This window comes from Copadichromis virginalis, linkage group LG3, assembly GCF_057382275.1.
Source record: "Copadichromis virginalis isolate Kocher_CV1m ecotype Utaka linkage group LG3, C_Virginalis_male_GT1.1, whole genome shotgun sequence".
NCBI classification, from domain to species: domain Eukaryota; kingdom Metazoa; phylum Chordata; class Actinopteri; order Cichliformes; family Cichlidae; genus Copadichromis; species Copadichromis virginalis.
The window spans coordinates 63,866,428-63,880,632 of NC_140620.1; the positions used below are offsets into that span (position 1 = coordinate 63,866,428).

The 14,205-nt window shown below is 43.0% G+C and overlaps 2 protein-coding genes and 1 pseudogene across 2 annotated transcripts; 2 read left to right on the forward strand and 1 right to left on the reverse strand.

Moving 5' to 3' along the window:
- Nucleotides 1-729: 729 nt before the first annotated feature.
- LOC146716583 (stonustoxin subunit beta-like) lies at nt 730-1,741 on the forward strand. Its single transcript, XM_085452492.1, has one exon. It carries the CDS (start codon nt 730-732, stop codon nt 1,339-1,341), a length of 612 nt encoding a protein of 203 aa, XP_085308618.1. The 3' UTR covers nt 1,342-1,741.
- Nucleotides 1,742-7,808: 6,067 nt separating this feature from the next.
- Nucleotides 7,809-9,604, reverse strand: LOC146716584 (neuroligin-4, X-linked-like). Its single transcript, XM_085452499.1, has 2 exons — nt 9,312-9,604; nt 7,809-9,006 (listed from the first exon to the last, which is right to left on the reverse strand). Exons 1-2 carry the CDS (start codon nt 9,410-9,412, stop codon nt 8,178-8,180), a joined length of 930 nt encoding a protein of 309 aa, XP_085308625.1. The 5' UTR covers nt 9,413-9,604; the 3' UTR covers nt 7,809-8,177.
- A 2,464-nt stretch (nt 9,605-12,068) lies between these two features.
- On the forward strand, nt 12,069-13,622 carry LOC146716585 (uncharacterized; annotated as a pseudogene).
- The last annotated feature ends 583 nt before the right edge of the window (nt 13,623-14,205 follow it).

Sequence of the window (14,205 nt, forward strand, 5' to 3'; positions counted from 1 at the left end):
ATGCGACATTTTTGTTTCGCTTAATGCGCCTTATAATCCAGTGAGCCTCATGGTCTGTAAAATATGGTGCATTTGCAAATTATGTGCACAATATTGGAACTAAACTATTTTATATTGACAAACAGCGGCCCGCATTAAACTGTGACTGTCACCAGGTAATGTGGGCGTGTTTGCTGAATAAGCAGCAGGTGTTAAACAGCTGACAGGTGAACAGGATGCATGCAGGTAAACTCGAGGGCCCTTCGAGCTGATCGGTGGTGTCGTGAGGAGAATTTCAGCTCATTATTCATGTTACAGAAACACAGAGGTACGAGACCAGGCAGAAGACTTTCTGATTATTTGTTTTTAGTTAAAATAATTCCATTGTTGTCTAGTGATGGTGTGGTAAAGCTCTGTGAATGTGTCCAATTTTTCCGGCTTTGTTGCTTCACCCAAAGGCAGATCACACAAAGTTTAACTGCTTATTATGAAGAACTGACATCTGCTGGTCATTTAATGTTCAGCAGCACTGCTGTGAGAATACCTGTAGGACACATACCAGTGGATATGTGAGCACATGCACAGCTGCAGGGCTAGAAGGGCCCAAATGAATTAAATAAATAGATTCTTAAATAATTAATTAAATGTGTTATTAATTGATTAATTACATTTATTTAAAAATCATTAAATTTTTAATTCATTTATTGTAAATGTTGGAAATGAAATTATTTGGCATTAAATCAATGATGTATGTATTTAATAAGTATTTTGAACTTAGATTCCTGTCAACTCACAATCGACACAAACACAGTGAACACAAAGCTCCAACTGTCTGACAACAACAGGAAGGTGACACATGTGGAGGAGCTTCAGTCACATCCTGATCATCCAGACAGATTTGATGTTTGTGAACAGCTGCTGTGTAGAGATGGTCTGACTGGTCGCTGTTACTGGGAGGTCGAGTGGACGAGGAGGGCTCGGATATCAGTGAGTTACAGAGGAATCAAAAGGAAAGGAAGGAGTGATGAGTGTGTGTTTGGTGGAAATGATCAGTCCTGGAGTCTTTGCTGCTCTAATCATTATTCCTCTGTGTGGCACAATAACAGAGAAACACCCATCTCCTCCTCCTCCTCCTCCTCCTCTGTCTCTAACAGAGTAGCAGTGTGTGTGGACTGTCCTGCTGGCACTCTGTCCTTCTACAGAGTCTCCTCTGACTCTCTGATCCACCTCCACACCTTCCACACCACATTCACTGAACCTCTTTATCCTGGATTTGGGTTCTGGGATCCATCGACTGGTTTCATGAAGGGTATTTCAGACTTTTTTGGCACACTTAGGTATGAATTGACTCTTTGTAGTTAGTCTTACCTGTTAGAGAAACAGTTCAGTCTGTTCATGTCTGTGTCTTTCACTCAGAAACACATGATGAGATTCATGGATTCAGTCAGTTGATGTTTTAAACTAAATGATTCACAAATTATTATTCAACACAAGTTTGGTGAGCAGCAGGGCTCATCCTGCTTTTTGTTTTTGTGCATTATAATGATGAAATAACTTTGTCATGTCTGTGGTGGCCTTTGGAGAATTAAACCATCCTGTAGAAACTAGATATAAATGTCATATTTTCCAACATTGATATTTTTCTGTGTTTCAGACGACAATGAAAAGATAAAGAACAGTCTGTAAATCACAAGTTATCAATTCAAATGATTATTAAAGCCACAAGAGAAGCTTCCTGTTATTTGTACCACTCACCTGGTCATGTGATCCAGCTGTGCAGCCAATCATAACTGCCATCACTTTCTACTTTGATATTTCCATGGTGAATGGACTGATTCTTGTTTAACACGTTCATACTCTGATGGATGCATCGGAGAGGGTTAGTGTCTTGCTCAAGGATACTTTGTGTGCCAGCTGGAGCAGTCAGGGATTGAACCACCAACCTTCTGATCATTAGATGCCTTGCTCTGTCTCCTGAGCTACAGCCATCATCAAAGCTCTTTCTTAAATCCTCTCTGAGAGGAGCTCAAACACGAGGAAGAGACGAAAGTGAGGGAAGAGAGTGAACTCATTAGTAAAATGAAAAACAGCCAGCGTTGATGTTTAAGACAAGTGAGGTAACAGAAACACTATATATAGCAGCGGTCACCATGGCAACATCAATGTCGGTTGCTACGTATTGTACTGATCCTGATCTGTGAGCCTCATATCAGGATATGCTGTTGTTTGTATTTGTTTGCATTGTTACCATTTTTGTGTCTTTTTTAACAAACTACTTTTATCTTGCCGTCGTTTGTCAGAGAGTCAAACTAAATTTGGTTCATCTTTCTACAATAAAAACATTTCTTCATCTTAATTATTGTATGTGCAGAGTTGTAGTTACTCACAGTGACCACTGGAGGCGTGTGATCCTGATAGTTTCCCTGGAACCGTCCAGTTCATCCACATTAATGAAGCTGTTGGTGATTAACGCTCATCTGTACAACTTTAACAACAATATCAAACATTTAATCGCTCTGCAAACAGCTTGTCTGATGTATAAACTGTGTCTTAAAGGATCAAAGTAAATGTCACATTGAAAGCAGATTTCACTGTAATGTCCTCTGTTTGAAATATTCCAAATATAATCTGGCTTGGTAATGATTTACTCATATATTGTCCACGCAGACTAAAGCAGTAGGAGATGAGATGAAAACAATTAGAAGAATCTTTACTCTTTAATGTCACAAATTCCTCTTTGTATGTAACATAACAACATACATGATACAGCTGCAGCAACTGAGGCGAGGAGAGAGGCAGCAACAAGAAAACTGGAAGAAGGAGACCAACAACACCACCTGTGGAAATCTTTCCCCAATCAAGCGTCATCATATCAGCATTTCATCAAAAGCACACATGCTCCGACCTGACAATGCAGAGCTGTGGCAAAATCATTGAAATCATTTATGAAACAAATGAGTGCATCAAAAATAAGAGTGGAGCTGCAATGAAAGAGAAGTGAAATTTCTTCAGTCAACACAAAGTTTTCCCTGACAGGTGACATTTAATTAAAGTGACTTTATCACCACACACACATTCAGAGGCAGTCTACAGGAGCAGAGCTGCAGCTATTCAGCAAATGTCTCCCTGCAATCCTCACTGCAACACCTACATGTGAAAATGAAACCACCTCTACTGTTCACACATGAAACGTCGTGTGAAGAACCAGTTTTCCTCAGATCTCTGTTTTAGTAACTCTGAAGTCTGAACTTTGGATTTTTGCATCCTGTTTGTACTGATAACTGTCAGTGGATGATTTTGATCCCAAAGAAATCTTTAACACACATGTAGTGATGGGACGTGTTACTGAAACAATGGTTAGGAAACAGAAATCGCCTGAGAATCTGCTCATGTTTAAGATTTCTTCTTTACAAACATTTTCTATGGCTGTTCCCAGTATGACCAGTGATACAAAGCATGGGAAATGGGGATTAGTTCATTCAGACAAATACACTTTTTAAAATGTAAAAATAAAGAAATGAATCAATAAAATAAAAAGTCAAAGAAATAAAAAATAAGGGTCTGAGGCGTCTGTCTCACTGTATCCATGGCAACAATTTACTTCCTGTTCCTTCATATCAGAACCACATCTTTGAAATCAAAACATTTAAGATTCAAATTCAACCACAGATGTGTTCAATTAGATATTAAATGAAGCAGTGCAATGTTTTTATCACTATCCAAGTTTGAACTCTAAGTAGAAGATTTAAAAAAGCAACACACACACACACACACACACACACACACACACACACACAGTATGCAGACATGATTTAGGTGATGATAATATAACGACTGCACAGACCCGTGGGATGATTCATGTCCTTTTTCTTACTCTATGCAATGATGAACTTCTTGCTTCAGGACCTTCTTGATGAATTTGTTTTCTAATCCACAGTTTTCTACCTGATCTGTGTGTTTGAAGTAAAATGTGTTGCTTCAAATGTAAAAGTTAAACAGACAGAAAGCATCAACGTGGACTTCAATCAGTGTTTTGTGTTCATACAGGTCAGCTGTTGCACACAGAGCTCCTGGATTTACACTGTGCCCTGGTTCCTGTGTTTCTGTATGTAGTTTAGTCTAAAGTGGATCCTCCTCATGCACAGACTGAATTATCTGTTCAACAATCAGCATTTCTGATTCATGGATTTCATTTGTTTTTGCTAGTTTTGACTGAGATTTCAACATATCTGTGGTGGCATCTGTTCAGTGTTATGGAAGTTTTACAGCACTAATCTCACTTCACTCTGTAACATAACAGTGAACAATATTACTATTAGAAAGATTATTAGAGAAGCCACAATCAGATGATCCCCTATGAGGTGTCCTTGGTTATAGTGTGAAGTCATCTGAGGGGAGAGAAGAAAGAAACACTTCAGTGTTAATGAAAAAGTCATCAGTCTTCTTATGGGAAGAGACCTCCACCAGACCAAGACAGGTAACCATCCAACACGTTCTCATCCCAAAACCTAACATACCGATGCCATGTGACAAATCGATGCCATGTGACAAACCGATGCCATGTGACAAACCGATGCCATGTGACAAACCGATGCCATGTGACAAACCGATACCTTTCGGTCTCCCTCTCTCTCTCTTGTGCTCCTGCCAAAAGCAAAGCAAAGCATCCACCCTTTTCTTACCGGCGTCGTGAATTGTTTGTCAACATCTACTCATCCTAACGTTGGTCCAGTCTTTGTCTCAGTGTCAAGTCAGTCAACACTTTAGTCCACATGGTCAGTCCAGTCACAGTCCAGTCACACACATCATGCACACGCATTCACACTAGATCTTGCTGATAGTGGAGCCTCACGCACAAAGCATCAGAGTCTCCACCCTCATCAATATGAGCTCATTTATTTGTTCTTTCTTTTGTTTTTAGAAAAACAGTTCTTTATGATCTTGGACTGGATTGACTCGCTGCAATCCTTTAGACAGGAACTGGCAGGTTCCCACAGGTGACCTTTTCCTCAGCCCATTGTAATCTGGAAAAGCTCACCTTATATTTGCTCTCACAACAATGTTTTACAGCGCTGTTAATTCAATCTTGCAGGCCTGCTTAGAACAAAGGAGGAGGAAAAGAGAGCTGATTATTAGCTCATCAGAGCACAAAACATCATCACCAAAGGGGGCGACACCTGACAGTTTTCTCTAAGTGCACTGTTACAGAAATAATGAGCCGCTCCTCGACATGTCCATGTTTAGTAAAACTCCCTCTATTGAAATAAGAAAACAAGCCAAAGCTAACTGACAGAATGAACCCATCACTAAAACAACGACCCCAAAAATCTTCATCACAGAAAAGTTTTGCTTACTAATCCAACAATATGTTGTGGGAATTAGAACTTTCCGGGCCATAAAGCTTTTGCCCGACTCTTGGCTTAACTAATACTGACATAGTCTGAAATCAGACTTAAAGTCACTCCTTCTGTTCATTTAGGATAAATGTATCTATATCTGATTTAGGCTAAGTGCCTTTTGTTTAGATGAACTGCTGGACTTCCAGACCAGCAGGTTTAGGGAAGTCTTTATGGGGTCACACTCTGACCCCCCCCACCACACACACACACACACACACACACACACACACACACACACACACACACACACGCACGCACAGGCAACGTACTCTTTGTTTGTATGTAGACGTCATATGTTAATGAACGTCATATGTATATTCATGTAACCTCAATAAAAGAGCAGTGTTACGGGGGAGCGGACGAGAGCAACTGGGGTGAAGCGAAGGAACGGCGTTTGTCCGGTTCTCTCCCGTGCACGGGAAACATGAAGAACTTTGCCTACTCGTGTCTTGCTTTGCTATGTAATTAAATTGTCCTTAACGTTCCAACGAATAGGTTTATGCTACAAACCTATCACTGAGGTTAACTACACAACCCCTCGCCATCTCCTTATACACAGGAGTGAGTACAAAAGGGTTCGTACGGACGCATCAGCCGGCCGTCCTTCTGCTCGACACTGTTAGCTGAAAGATGATCGGATCATCCTCTGTCCTGTATTTAAGGCTGAGAGTCTTTGTCCAGTCTCTTTTCCACAGCTACTGTCCACAGCACTGATCCACCTGCAGCACAGCCCCACTCAGTTGTTTTATGATTTACATTGTGCACGTTTCCCTTCCACTGAGCTTACAAAACCTCTGACAGGAGAAGTCAGGCATGTGTTTCCCCCACCTCCCCTTTTAGGCAGTAATAAAATAGAAAACAAACAATCAAACAGGCTAAAGCTAGAGCACAAGCAAAGACAGCACCGGTGACTAAGTTCTCCCATACTGGACGTACGCTACCACGTGGGCTCAAACAGCAGCACATCAGCTCAGTTTACATACTGTTGACATCTTCATCAGAGGATCAGCAGGGAGCGCTGCTGAGCTGCAGTCGTCTCCACCAGAGTGACGGAGCAGGAATCACAAGCAGCACAAACCCACCGTGTTGTTTCCACCCTGTTCAGGAGATCTGAGCCCCCATCCCTTTTTTTCATGTTGCAGCTCTGCACTGCAGGCCCTGAACGCCTCCCGGTTACCCTCAGTGTGCTTAGAGTTTAATTTACAACCGACGAGCTCACAGATCATCTGCAGGCAGGTGAACGAACCCTTAATGTGAGGATAATAGCAGAGCTGAGCTGAGGTCAGAAATAGTCAGGAACGGTGTCGACACAGTGAAGTCAGCTGTTTGGAAATTTGTCTGATTATCAGTTTGGGGGGGGGGGCGGTGTTAAATAACAAAGGCGGTGTAGGATGGAGAGAGGAGGAGGGAGGGAGCAGTGATGATATGAAGTCAGAATACACATGTGGCAGACATAAGGGGGTCAGACAGGAGCAGCATCAGTCTCTGCTCTGTTTTGTTAATAACGTAGAAAAATAATTTTGTACAATCAAGCTACATCGACGGACGCTTTACCTCACGTACCCTAAAATGAAAAAGTAGTGACAGTAAGATGGAGGCTGCACATGACACCATGACTGAGTTCACAGCTGTTGCTTTGATTCTAACGTTTAAGACTTTTGGCATCGACTCCGTTTTAATAAATGAGTGCTGGGAGGCGTCGTTTGACTTCAGGAGCTCCTGCAATGCTCCTGCGATGCTCCTGCGATGCTCCTGCGATGCTCTTACTCTGCGGGAGAAAACCTAAAACCAAAAGTAGCAAACATGGAGCGATATGACTCGTTTAGATTTTGGGAAACGTGCATCGACAGGTACAGTGTCCTTTTCCCCGCGTCTTTAAAAATAATTCATGCATAGATCCCCCACTGAGAAAACCCTTTTATATACTTTCTCCTTTGTACACATTTTATATAGAACTATATATAATATCATTTCTCTATATCTATATTTTCAGAAAAATTCTTTCCACACAATAAAAAACAACAATTAAACAAATGCTTCAAACAAAACAACAAAAAGAGAGAAGATGGAAGAAAGAAAATCACGACTGAGGCCAGTTTGGCACTTTGTCATGAGAACATGACAGAACTCTGTTAGTTGACGGTAAATAGCGAAACTCTATTTTTCTTTGGTTTTTCTTCTCCCTCGATGAGAAATGAAACACAGCAGTACTTACTTGGCACCTAAAAATGCTGGTAGAATGAAAGATATCAGTGTTTTCATGGTTATATGTTTAGTGTACGCCTCCCGCCTCCAGACTGCTCAGCAGATCGGGAATTTTTAGAGAAGAGCAGGAGGGAGGCGTGTCAAATGAGAGGAAGAGAGCAGTAATAAAACACGGATGTAGAAAAGAGAAGCATAATGTGCACATAACACACAGGAGATGGAAAAAGAGATGACGCCAGCGTAAAAAAGAGAAAACAGCGAGGAGCGAGAGAGCATTCGTCCCTTTGACAAATGTTGGAGGTCTTGAGCCTGGAAACAGCAGACCGTCTTTGAAAACAGTATCTTTGAAAGATCTGAGTCACCCACCCCAAACTGCTCATCTGCTGCTGGACACTTCAGTTGCACCTCCACATGCCACCAGTGGAGGGAGCTGCCAAGTTTCACAGCACATGACGCAGCAGGTGTAGTTGCTTTTGGAGAAAGAAGAGAATAAGAGGACAGAACGAAGGCCCACGTCTAGAGGCCTCCCTTCCAGAGCGGTAGCAGAGCCAGTGTTCCTGGTCCCTAGGTGGCGCTGTGTCGGGCCTGTCCCTACTATACCCTGGTGGTGGAGTGGGGGTGGGGCAGGGTGTTGTTGTGGCCGGTGGAGGGGAATGTGTTGAAGGCGTGAAGAGGCTGCATGCTGGTGATGGTGCTGGGGATCACGGTGATGGTGTTTGGCTTCATCAGCGGCACGTTGTCGGGGGCGCGGCGCAGCGCCAGGGTGTAGTCGGGAGGGCAGGCGGGCCGCAGGATGTCGTGGGGTCGCAGGGGCTCCATGTCGTGGTGAGCGTCGTGCTCCCAGTCCTTCATCTGCAGGGACATGATCTCCTCCTCCTGGCTGTGAGCCAGGTCGTTGGCGGGGCCGCCCCGCTGAGGGGACAGCCGGTGCCGGCGCATCTCGTGCCGCTTGTCACGCTTGTAGTAAAGGGCGGCGAAGGCCAGGATGTTGAGGAAGAAGAGCGACGCTCCAACTGCAACTGTCACGCTCAGTTCAGTGGAGTAGTCGCGGGTGTGTCTGGGAAAGAGGTCCTGGGGCGGGCGCTCTGAGCCCTCGGGCTCAGGATCTGATGGGAAGGTAGGGTAAGGATGACGAGTGGCTCGAGGAACGTTGTTTCTGGGCCTCATGGTGCCGGGGTCACGGCCTGCGGGGGAGCGCGTAGTGGTGGGAAAGAGCACGTCGTGCAGGCTGTGAAGATGAGGGACTAATTCCAGCCAAAAGGCCACTTTGTTAGCTCTGTAGTTGTCTCTGACACGAGGTTTCAAACCGATGTGAAGGTACTGCTTGTCCTTCCAGTTGAACTTGGTCCAGATGACCTCCTCGAAGCGGTTGGGCTTGGTATGAATGAACTTGGTGTCCTGAGGGACGGGCAGGTTGGGGTCCCTGGTGGAGCATAAAGGTTAAACGTTTCAGTTCAAAGTTATATTCAGTCTCCATTATAAGTAACATGTGGCATCAATACACTGAATACAGACAGGAGGCCCATTCTCTGTGCAACCTTTAAACTATCTAAGACCAACCGGCTGCTCTGGGATCTGGATGCTTTTGGTGAACCAGTATGTTCAATTCTTCAAAGCCACACGGGAATTAAACTAGCAACCCAGATTCAAGTATTCAACATGACTAGAAGGCTGTCAGTGAACATACAGTAACGTGTACAGTTTACACTACTGTGACATGAGGCCTACCCAGTCTTTGCGAAGTTAGTCCAGTAAGTCATGACCACAGCGCTCAGCATCACATCGTTCTTGGAGAAGTTGCACGGGAACAGGTCCGTGGCACCGATCATCGGTACGCCGAACACGTAAGGTATCTCGTCTCCGTGCGCGGCGTCGGCCCACTCGGGCCGCGTCTCGGTTTGGCAGTGGTGGTAGAACGTGTAAAAGTAAACTGGGGACTGAAACTCAGCATGGAGTTTGGCAGTGGCCACAGCTGGTGCCACCCACTGGTGGTCCGTAAACAGGAAGCGAGTGAGAAATCTAGAGAGGAAAAAAAACTCTTTCTGATAACAGAAGGAGTGACAGGCAGCAGAGAGGAAGCATGACTGCATTATCCAAACATGTCTGTACTGTGACTGTGGTCCGGCTGTGAGGGGTTCGCAGGCCGATCTGTCAGAAACACCGACACTGAGATTGGGAGCCCACTACCTGGGGGATGATAGCATTACTGCCCACAGAGCCTCAAAGGTTAAGGCGCAGACACGCCGTGATGTGGATGAGTGGCTCTCTTTAGCACGCTTGTCTTGTTTGATGCACTTCACTGGGCTCACATGTTACTGATTCCATTCTTTACTCGCATGTTTTAAACGCTTAAAGCACTTTCACAGCTTTTTATATTCTTTTGAAAATTCATGTGAACTCAAGCTGTCAGAATTGTAATGTAAGCTTTGATAATTGTCCACATTTGTCATTTTGACGATTATCCGTTTATTTTAATGAATACAGCAAACAGAAAAAAACGAACAAATCAACAAACGCGGCTCCTAATGAGACAAAACCTGATGATGCTGCAAAATGCAGTTAAGTGAGAGGAGGCTGTAAAATGGAATAACTGAAAAAGTGGCAGTGTACAGAGGTGGCGTCCTCACCCTCTGGGTAGCCGTAGAGGCTGTCAACAAAGTTGGAGATGGTGTAGTCGAACGCCGCAGCTGAGATGCCGTCGTTGTCCTCACTGTCGTCCACAAACTTCAGCCCCTCTCCCTGGTTCACTCCTATCAAGATGTCATAGTTTAGGAGCTCCCCCTGGTGGAGCAAATAAGGAAGAACATGCTGAGTGCTGGAACAGAGCCTGTGTGCATCACAAGTCTACAACAGGAAGTGCAGCTGAAGCACAGCTTTGTGAATTGGCAGCATTTCATTTCCCAGTAAACAAAATAAAGATTAGCTGTTGCCATGAAATTCCTACTATAAACTGTAAATACTGCAATATATGCAGGGTTCATACACATTTTTAGGGTCAAATTCAAGCACTTTTTAAGCACATTCAAGGTCAATTTTCAAGCTTTTCCAGCACATTACCAAAAAAGAAGCATATTTCACTTTGCATCACCTCAGTAAGACCTTGTAAAAATTTAAACAAATCATCTGAGGTCGATTTAAATGTCTTTTGTTCCCCTTTTGTTAAAAGAGCAGCACACAAAAATACAGAAAAAGGAAACGGTTGCCTTACATGCATATAGTGTACAAACTCAAAAAAACACATTCCTCTTAAAAATGTGCAAATGTGAACAAATCAACTTGTTAGAGATCTTCATCTCCACTGTAAATAAACAACAAGCCAGAGAACAAGAAAACTGCACCAAACACCACAAACACCAACAAATTAATGTCTTCTCATCAGACATTGAAGCTTCTTTCCTGTGTGACATAAAAAATAAGAGACAGATGTTTGTTTGTTTTTTAACTAGTTAAGCACCCACGTTCAGTCATCCACCCATTCACGCACACATTCACGCACTGGTGATGTAGCTACAGCCACCCTGGGGCGCCACCAGGCCCTCTGACCACCACCAGCAGGCAACGGGTGAAGTGTCTTGCCGGGTGAAGTGTCTTGCCCAAGGACACAAAGACCAAAACTGTCCAAGCCGGGGCTCGATTACAAGGCGAACTCCTAACTCTTGAGCCACGATCGCCCAGTGGGGACATGGGGACATTTCAATTTCCAGCAGGAAGCTCCCCCTTTTTGTTAAACCCTTTAGATCAGGGGTCGGCAACCTGCGGCTCTTTAGTCCTTATAGTGCGGCTCCGCGTGGTTTGGGGAAATAAATTAGCTGAAGTGTATTTTATTTATGTTAGTTCTTTTTTTAACTTGTAGTTCTAAATTGGAAGATTATTGTGATTTTGCAATATACAAATAAAATTATATTTTCTTATTTTTTCATCGCTCAAAATAAGCGTCACACTCGCGGAAGCCGGTGTACCGGGCGAAACGCCGTGCATTTATCGAGCCTTTCAACCCCAGATAGGCCAATTATGGCTCTTTGGCTCTTTGGGTCTTAAAGGTTGCTGACCCCTGCTTTAGATGAACAGAGTTTTTTAATTAAATACATAATCTTTAATAAATGTTCTCTTTTATAAAAAGTAGGATAATTAAAAAAACTTTTATTATACCTCTATTGAGTAGAAAAAAAACTCGTGTTTTCTGTCGTCTGTTATATAATATTAGGGATGTTTGTGACAATTAATTTCTTAATCGGCTGGACTAACCAATAGTCCACAACCAGGAAACACTGAAATTTTAAGTTAAGTTTGAAAACAGTTTAAAAAAAATACCCCATTCCAAAATGACAATCTCATTGGCTTAGGGAGGGATGATGTCATAGATCTTAAGAATCTTAAGTCCTTTGATGTTTTTCCTTAAGTAGGGGTGAGAAACAGCAAGTTTTAGTTCGTTTCAGCAGCATCTGTGTTTGCAGCCTACAAAACATTCACCACAAGCTCTTCAAAGTCATCGTATAGAAACTCCAACATGTTTCCAAGAAAAAAACAACCAATTCAAAAAGATTACGCCGCCTCTCCTTCCTGGCGTGGCCGGCCAATTTCCCCAAATGGCTCCTCATCCTTCCAAAGGGCGTTAGAGGAGAGTAGGAAGGAAAACTACCTTCTCCAGAAAAAAATGCAACAAATTGAAGAAGAGAAACTTCAACTGGAGGACAAATGTAGACGAATGGAAGCCCAAAATAAAGAGCTGGAAGAAAGACAACAGCGCCAGCCGGACATAAAAATTATTAATGAGGGCTGGGGAATCAAGTTTGCTCAGAGCCGAGAGCAGATTGTGCACCTCATTAAAGAAAACAGGCAAAAGAGTGCAGAACTAAAAGAAATGACCAACCAGCTCCAAGACAAGAAAACGATGACTGATAAGATACAACGGGATCTCCAATACATGGACCGAAAAAATCGGCTCCTCCAAAGACAGCTCCATGAAGCTGTGGAAGAAAAGAAAGAATTCCTCCAACAGAAGGAAGAGCAGGACAAAAAGCAACGAGACATGCAGCACGAACTGAAGAGCATGCAGGAAAAATACCGCATGCTGAAAGAAAGCCTGGATGAAACACTGCGCCAAAATAAAGACCTTCTTCAACAGAAAGAGCAACAGCAAGAAAGACTGAAAGAAGGAAAACGTATCGTCCAGGACTTTGAGTCTAAAAATCTAAAACTGCAAGAGTTTTGTAATCAGCTGGAGGACAAAGCAACTAAAGTGGAAGAAGAAAAGGACAAACTGGAGAAACGCTGCTCACAGATGCAGAGAAGGATCGATCAGATAGCGAGAAACAACTCCGAGCTCGTTAAGGGGATTTTGGTGGAATTCAATAACTTGAAGCGTGAAAACACTCAAATGCAGGCGCAAAAACAACAAGAAGACAAAATACATGAAGACCTGCAGCTCACGCTCCAAGAAATCCAGAAAAGAAATGAGCAGTTAGAAGACAAGCACAAAGAGGTCCAACAGAGAAATGCAGACATGCACAAGGACAAGCTGATACAGGAGGCAACATCCAAACAACTCAAAGACAAGCTTGAAGAACAACAAGCAACATTGGAAGAGGTGGAACAAAGATGTGAGAAACTTGAAGAACAAAACGCAGAAACCATCGATGAGCTGAGAAATCTCATCCTGGAGAAAAAAGCGCTCGTGGAAAAGTGCATGAAAAAAAAGAGAAAATGGTTCCACTTGTTCCGGAGGAGAGACGCTACTGCTTCCTCACCTGATGTAGCCTCGTCTTGCTCCACCTCTGTTAACCCCCCCAACCAGTCCCGGCCGTTGACTGTCCCCTCCTGAGCCTGGTTCTGCCGGAGGTTCCTGCCCGTTTAAAGGCAGTTTTTCCTCCCCACTGTCGCCAACTGCTTGCTCAGAGGGGATTGTTGGGCTTTTCTCTCCTCTGCCTTGTTTCTTCATTTACTTGTTTAACTTTTTTCATTATTACTTCATTTTACCTTGTTTCTTCATTTACTTGCTTGTTTAACTTTTTTCAACTTATCTAAATAATAAACCAATTAAATTTATCCTTTGAGTATTTTTCATCTCATCTTTACAGAATCTTTCCAAAACATTTTCAAACATTCAGATCTGTCTTTTATTTTCTTCTTGAAGCCTCATAAATGGTGAACTAAAAACCCGGAACATGGTTTGAAACATAGTTTCAGCTGAAACTGGCATAACATGCTGTGTGTGTGTGTGTGTGTGTGTGTGTGTGTGTGTGTGTGTGTGTGTGTGTGTGTGTGTGTGTGTGTGTGTGTGTGTGTGTGTGTCAGGGTATCACTAGTTAGGTCATCATGTTTAGACTCATTCACTCCAAAATTATTTAGGCCAAATCTTTAAAACAGTGTCATTTCATACACATTTTCAATTCACTTCAATCGCACAAATGCAGAAATAATTATTTGCAGTATCTTATTTATTATGAGAATGTCATGCCTGATCATTTGTACCTACACCACCAAAAATGGGGGCAAAAGGGAGGAGATCATGTTTAATCGGTTATAAGAAAAGGTCAGAAATATAAGTGCCGACATGAGCAGTGTCCACAGAAACCTCTGACTCTCAGCTCAAAGCTCATATAAACCATTTCTACAACCAGCA

Bases quoted from the DNA above. Each gene is read 5' to 3' on its own strand.
- LOC146716583 (XM_085452492.1), top strand. From the start codon at position 730: ATGTATTTAATAAGTATTTTGAACTTAGATTCCTGTCAACTCACAATC.
- LOC146716584 (XM_085452499.1), bottom strand. From the start codon at position 9,412: ATGATCGGTGCCACGGACCTGTTCCCGTGCAACTTCTCCAAGAACGAT. The intron at 9,007-9,311 runs GTAGGCCTCATG...ATGCTCCACCAG, and splicing joins ACTAACTTCGCAAAGACTGG to GGACCCCAACCTGCCCGTCC.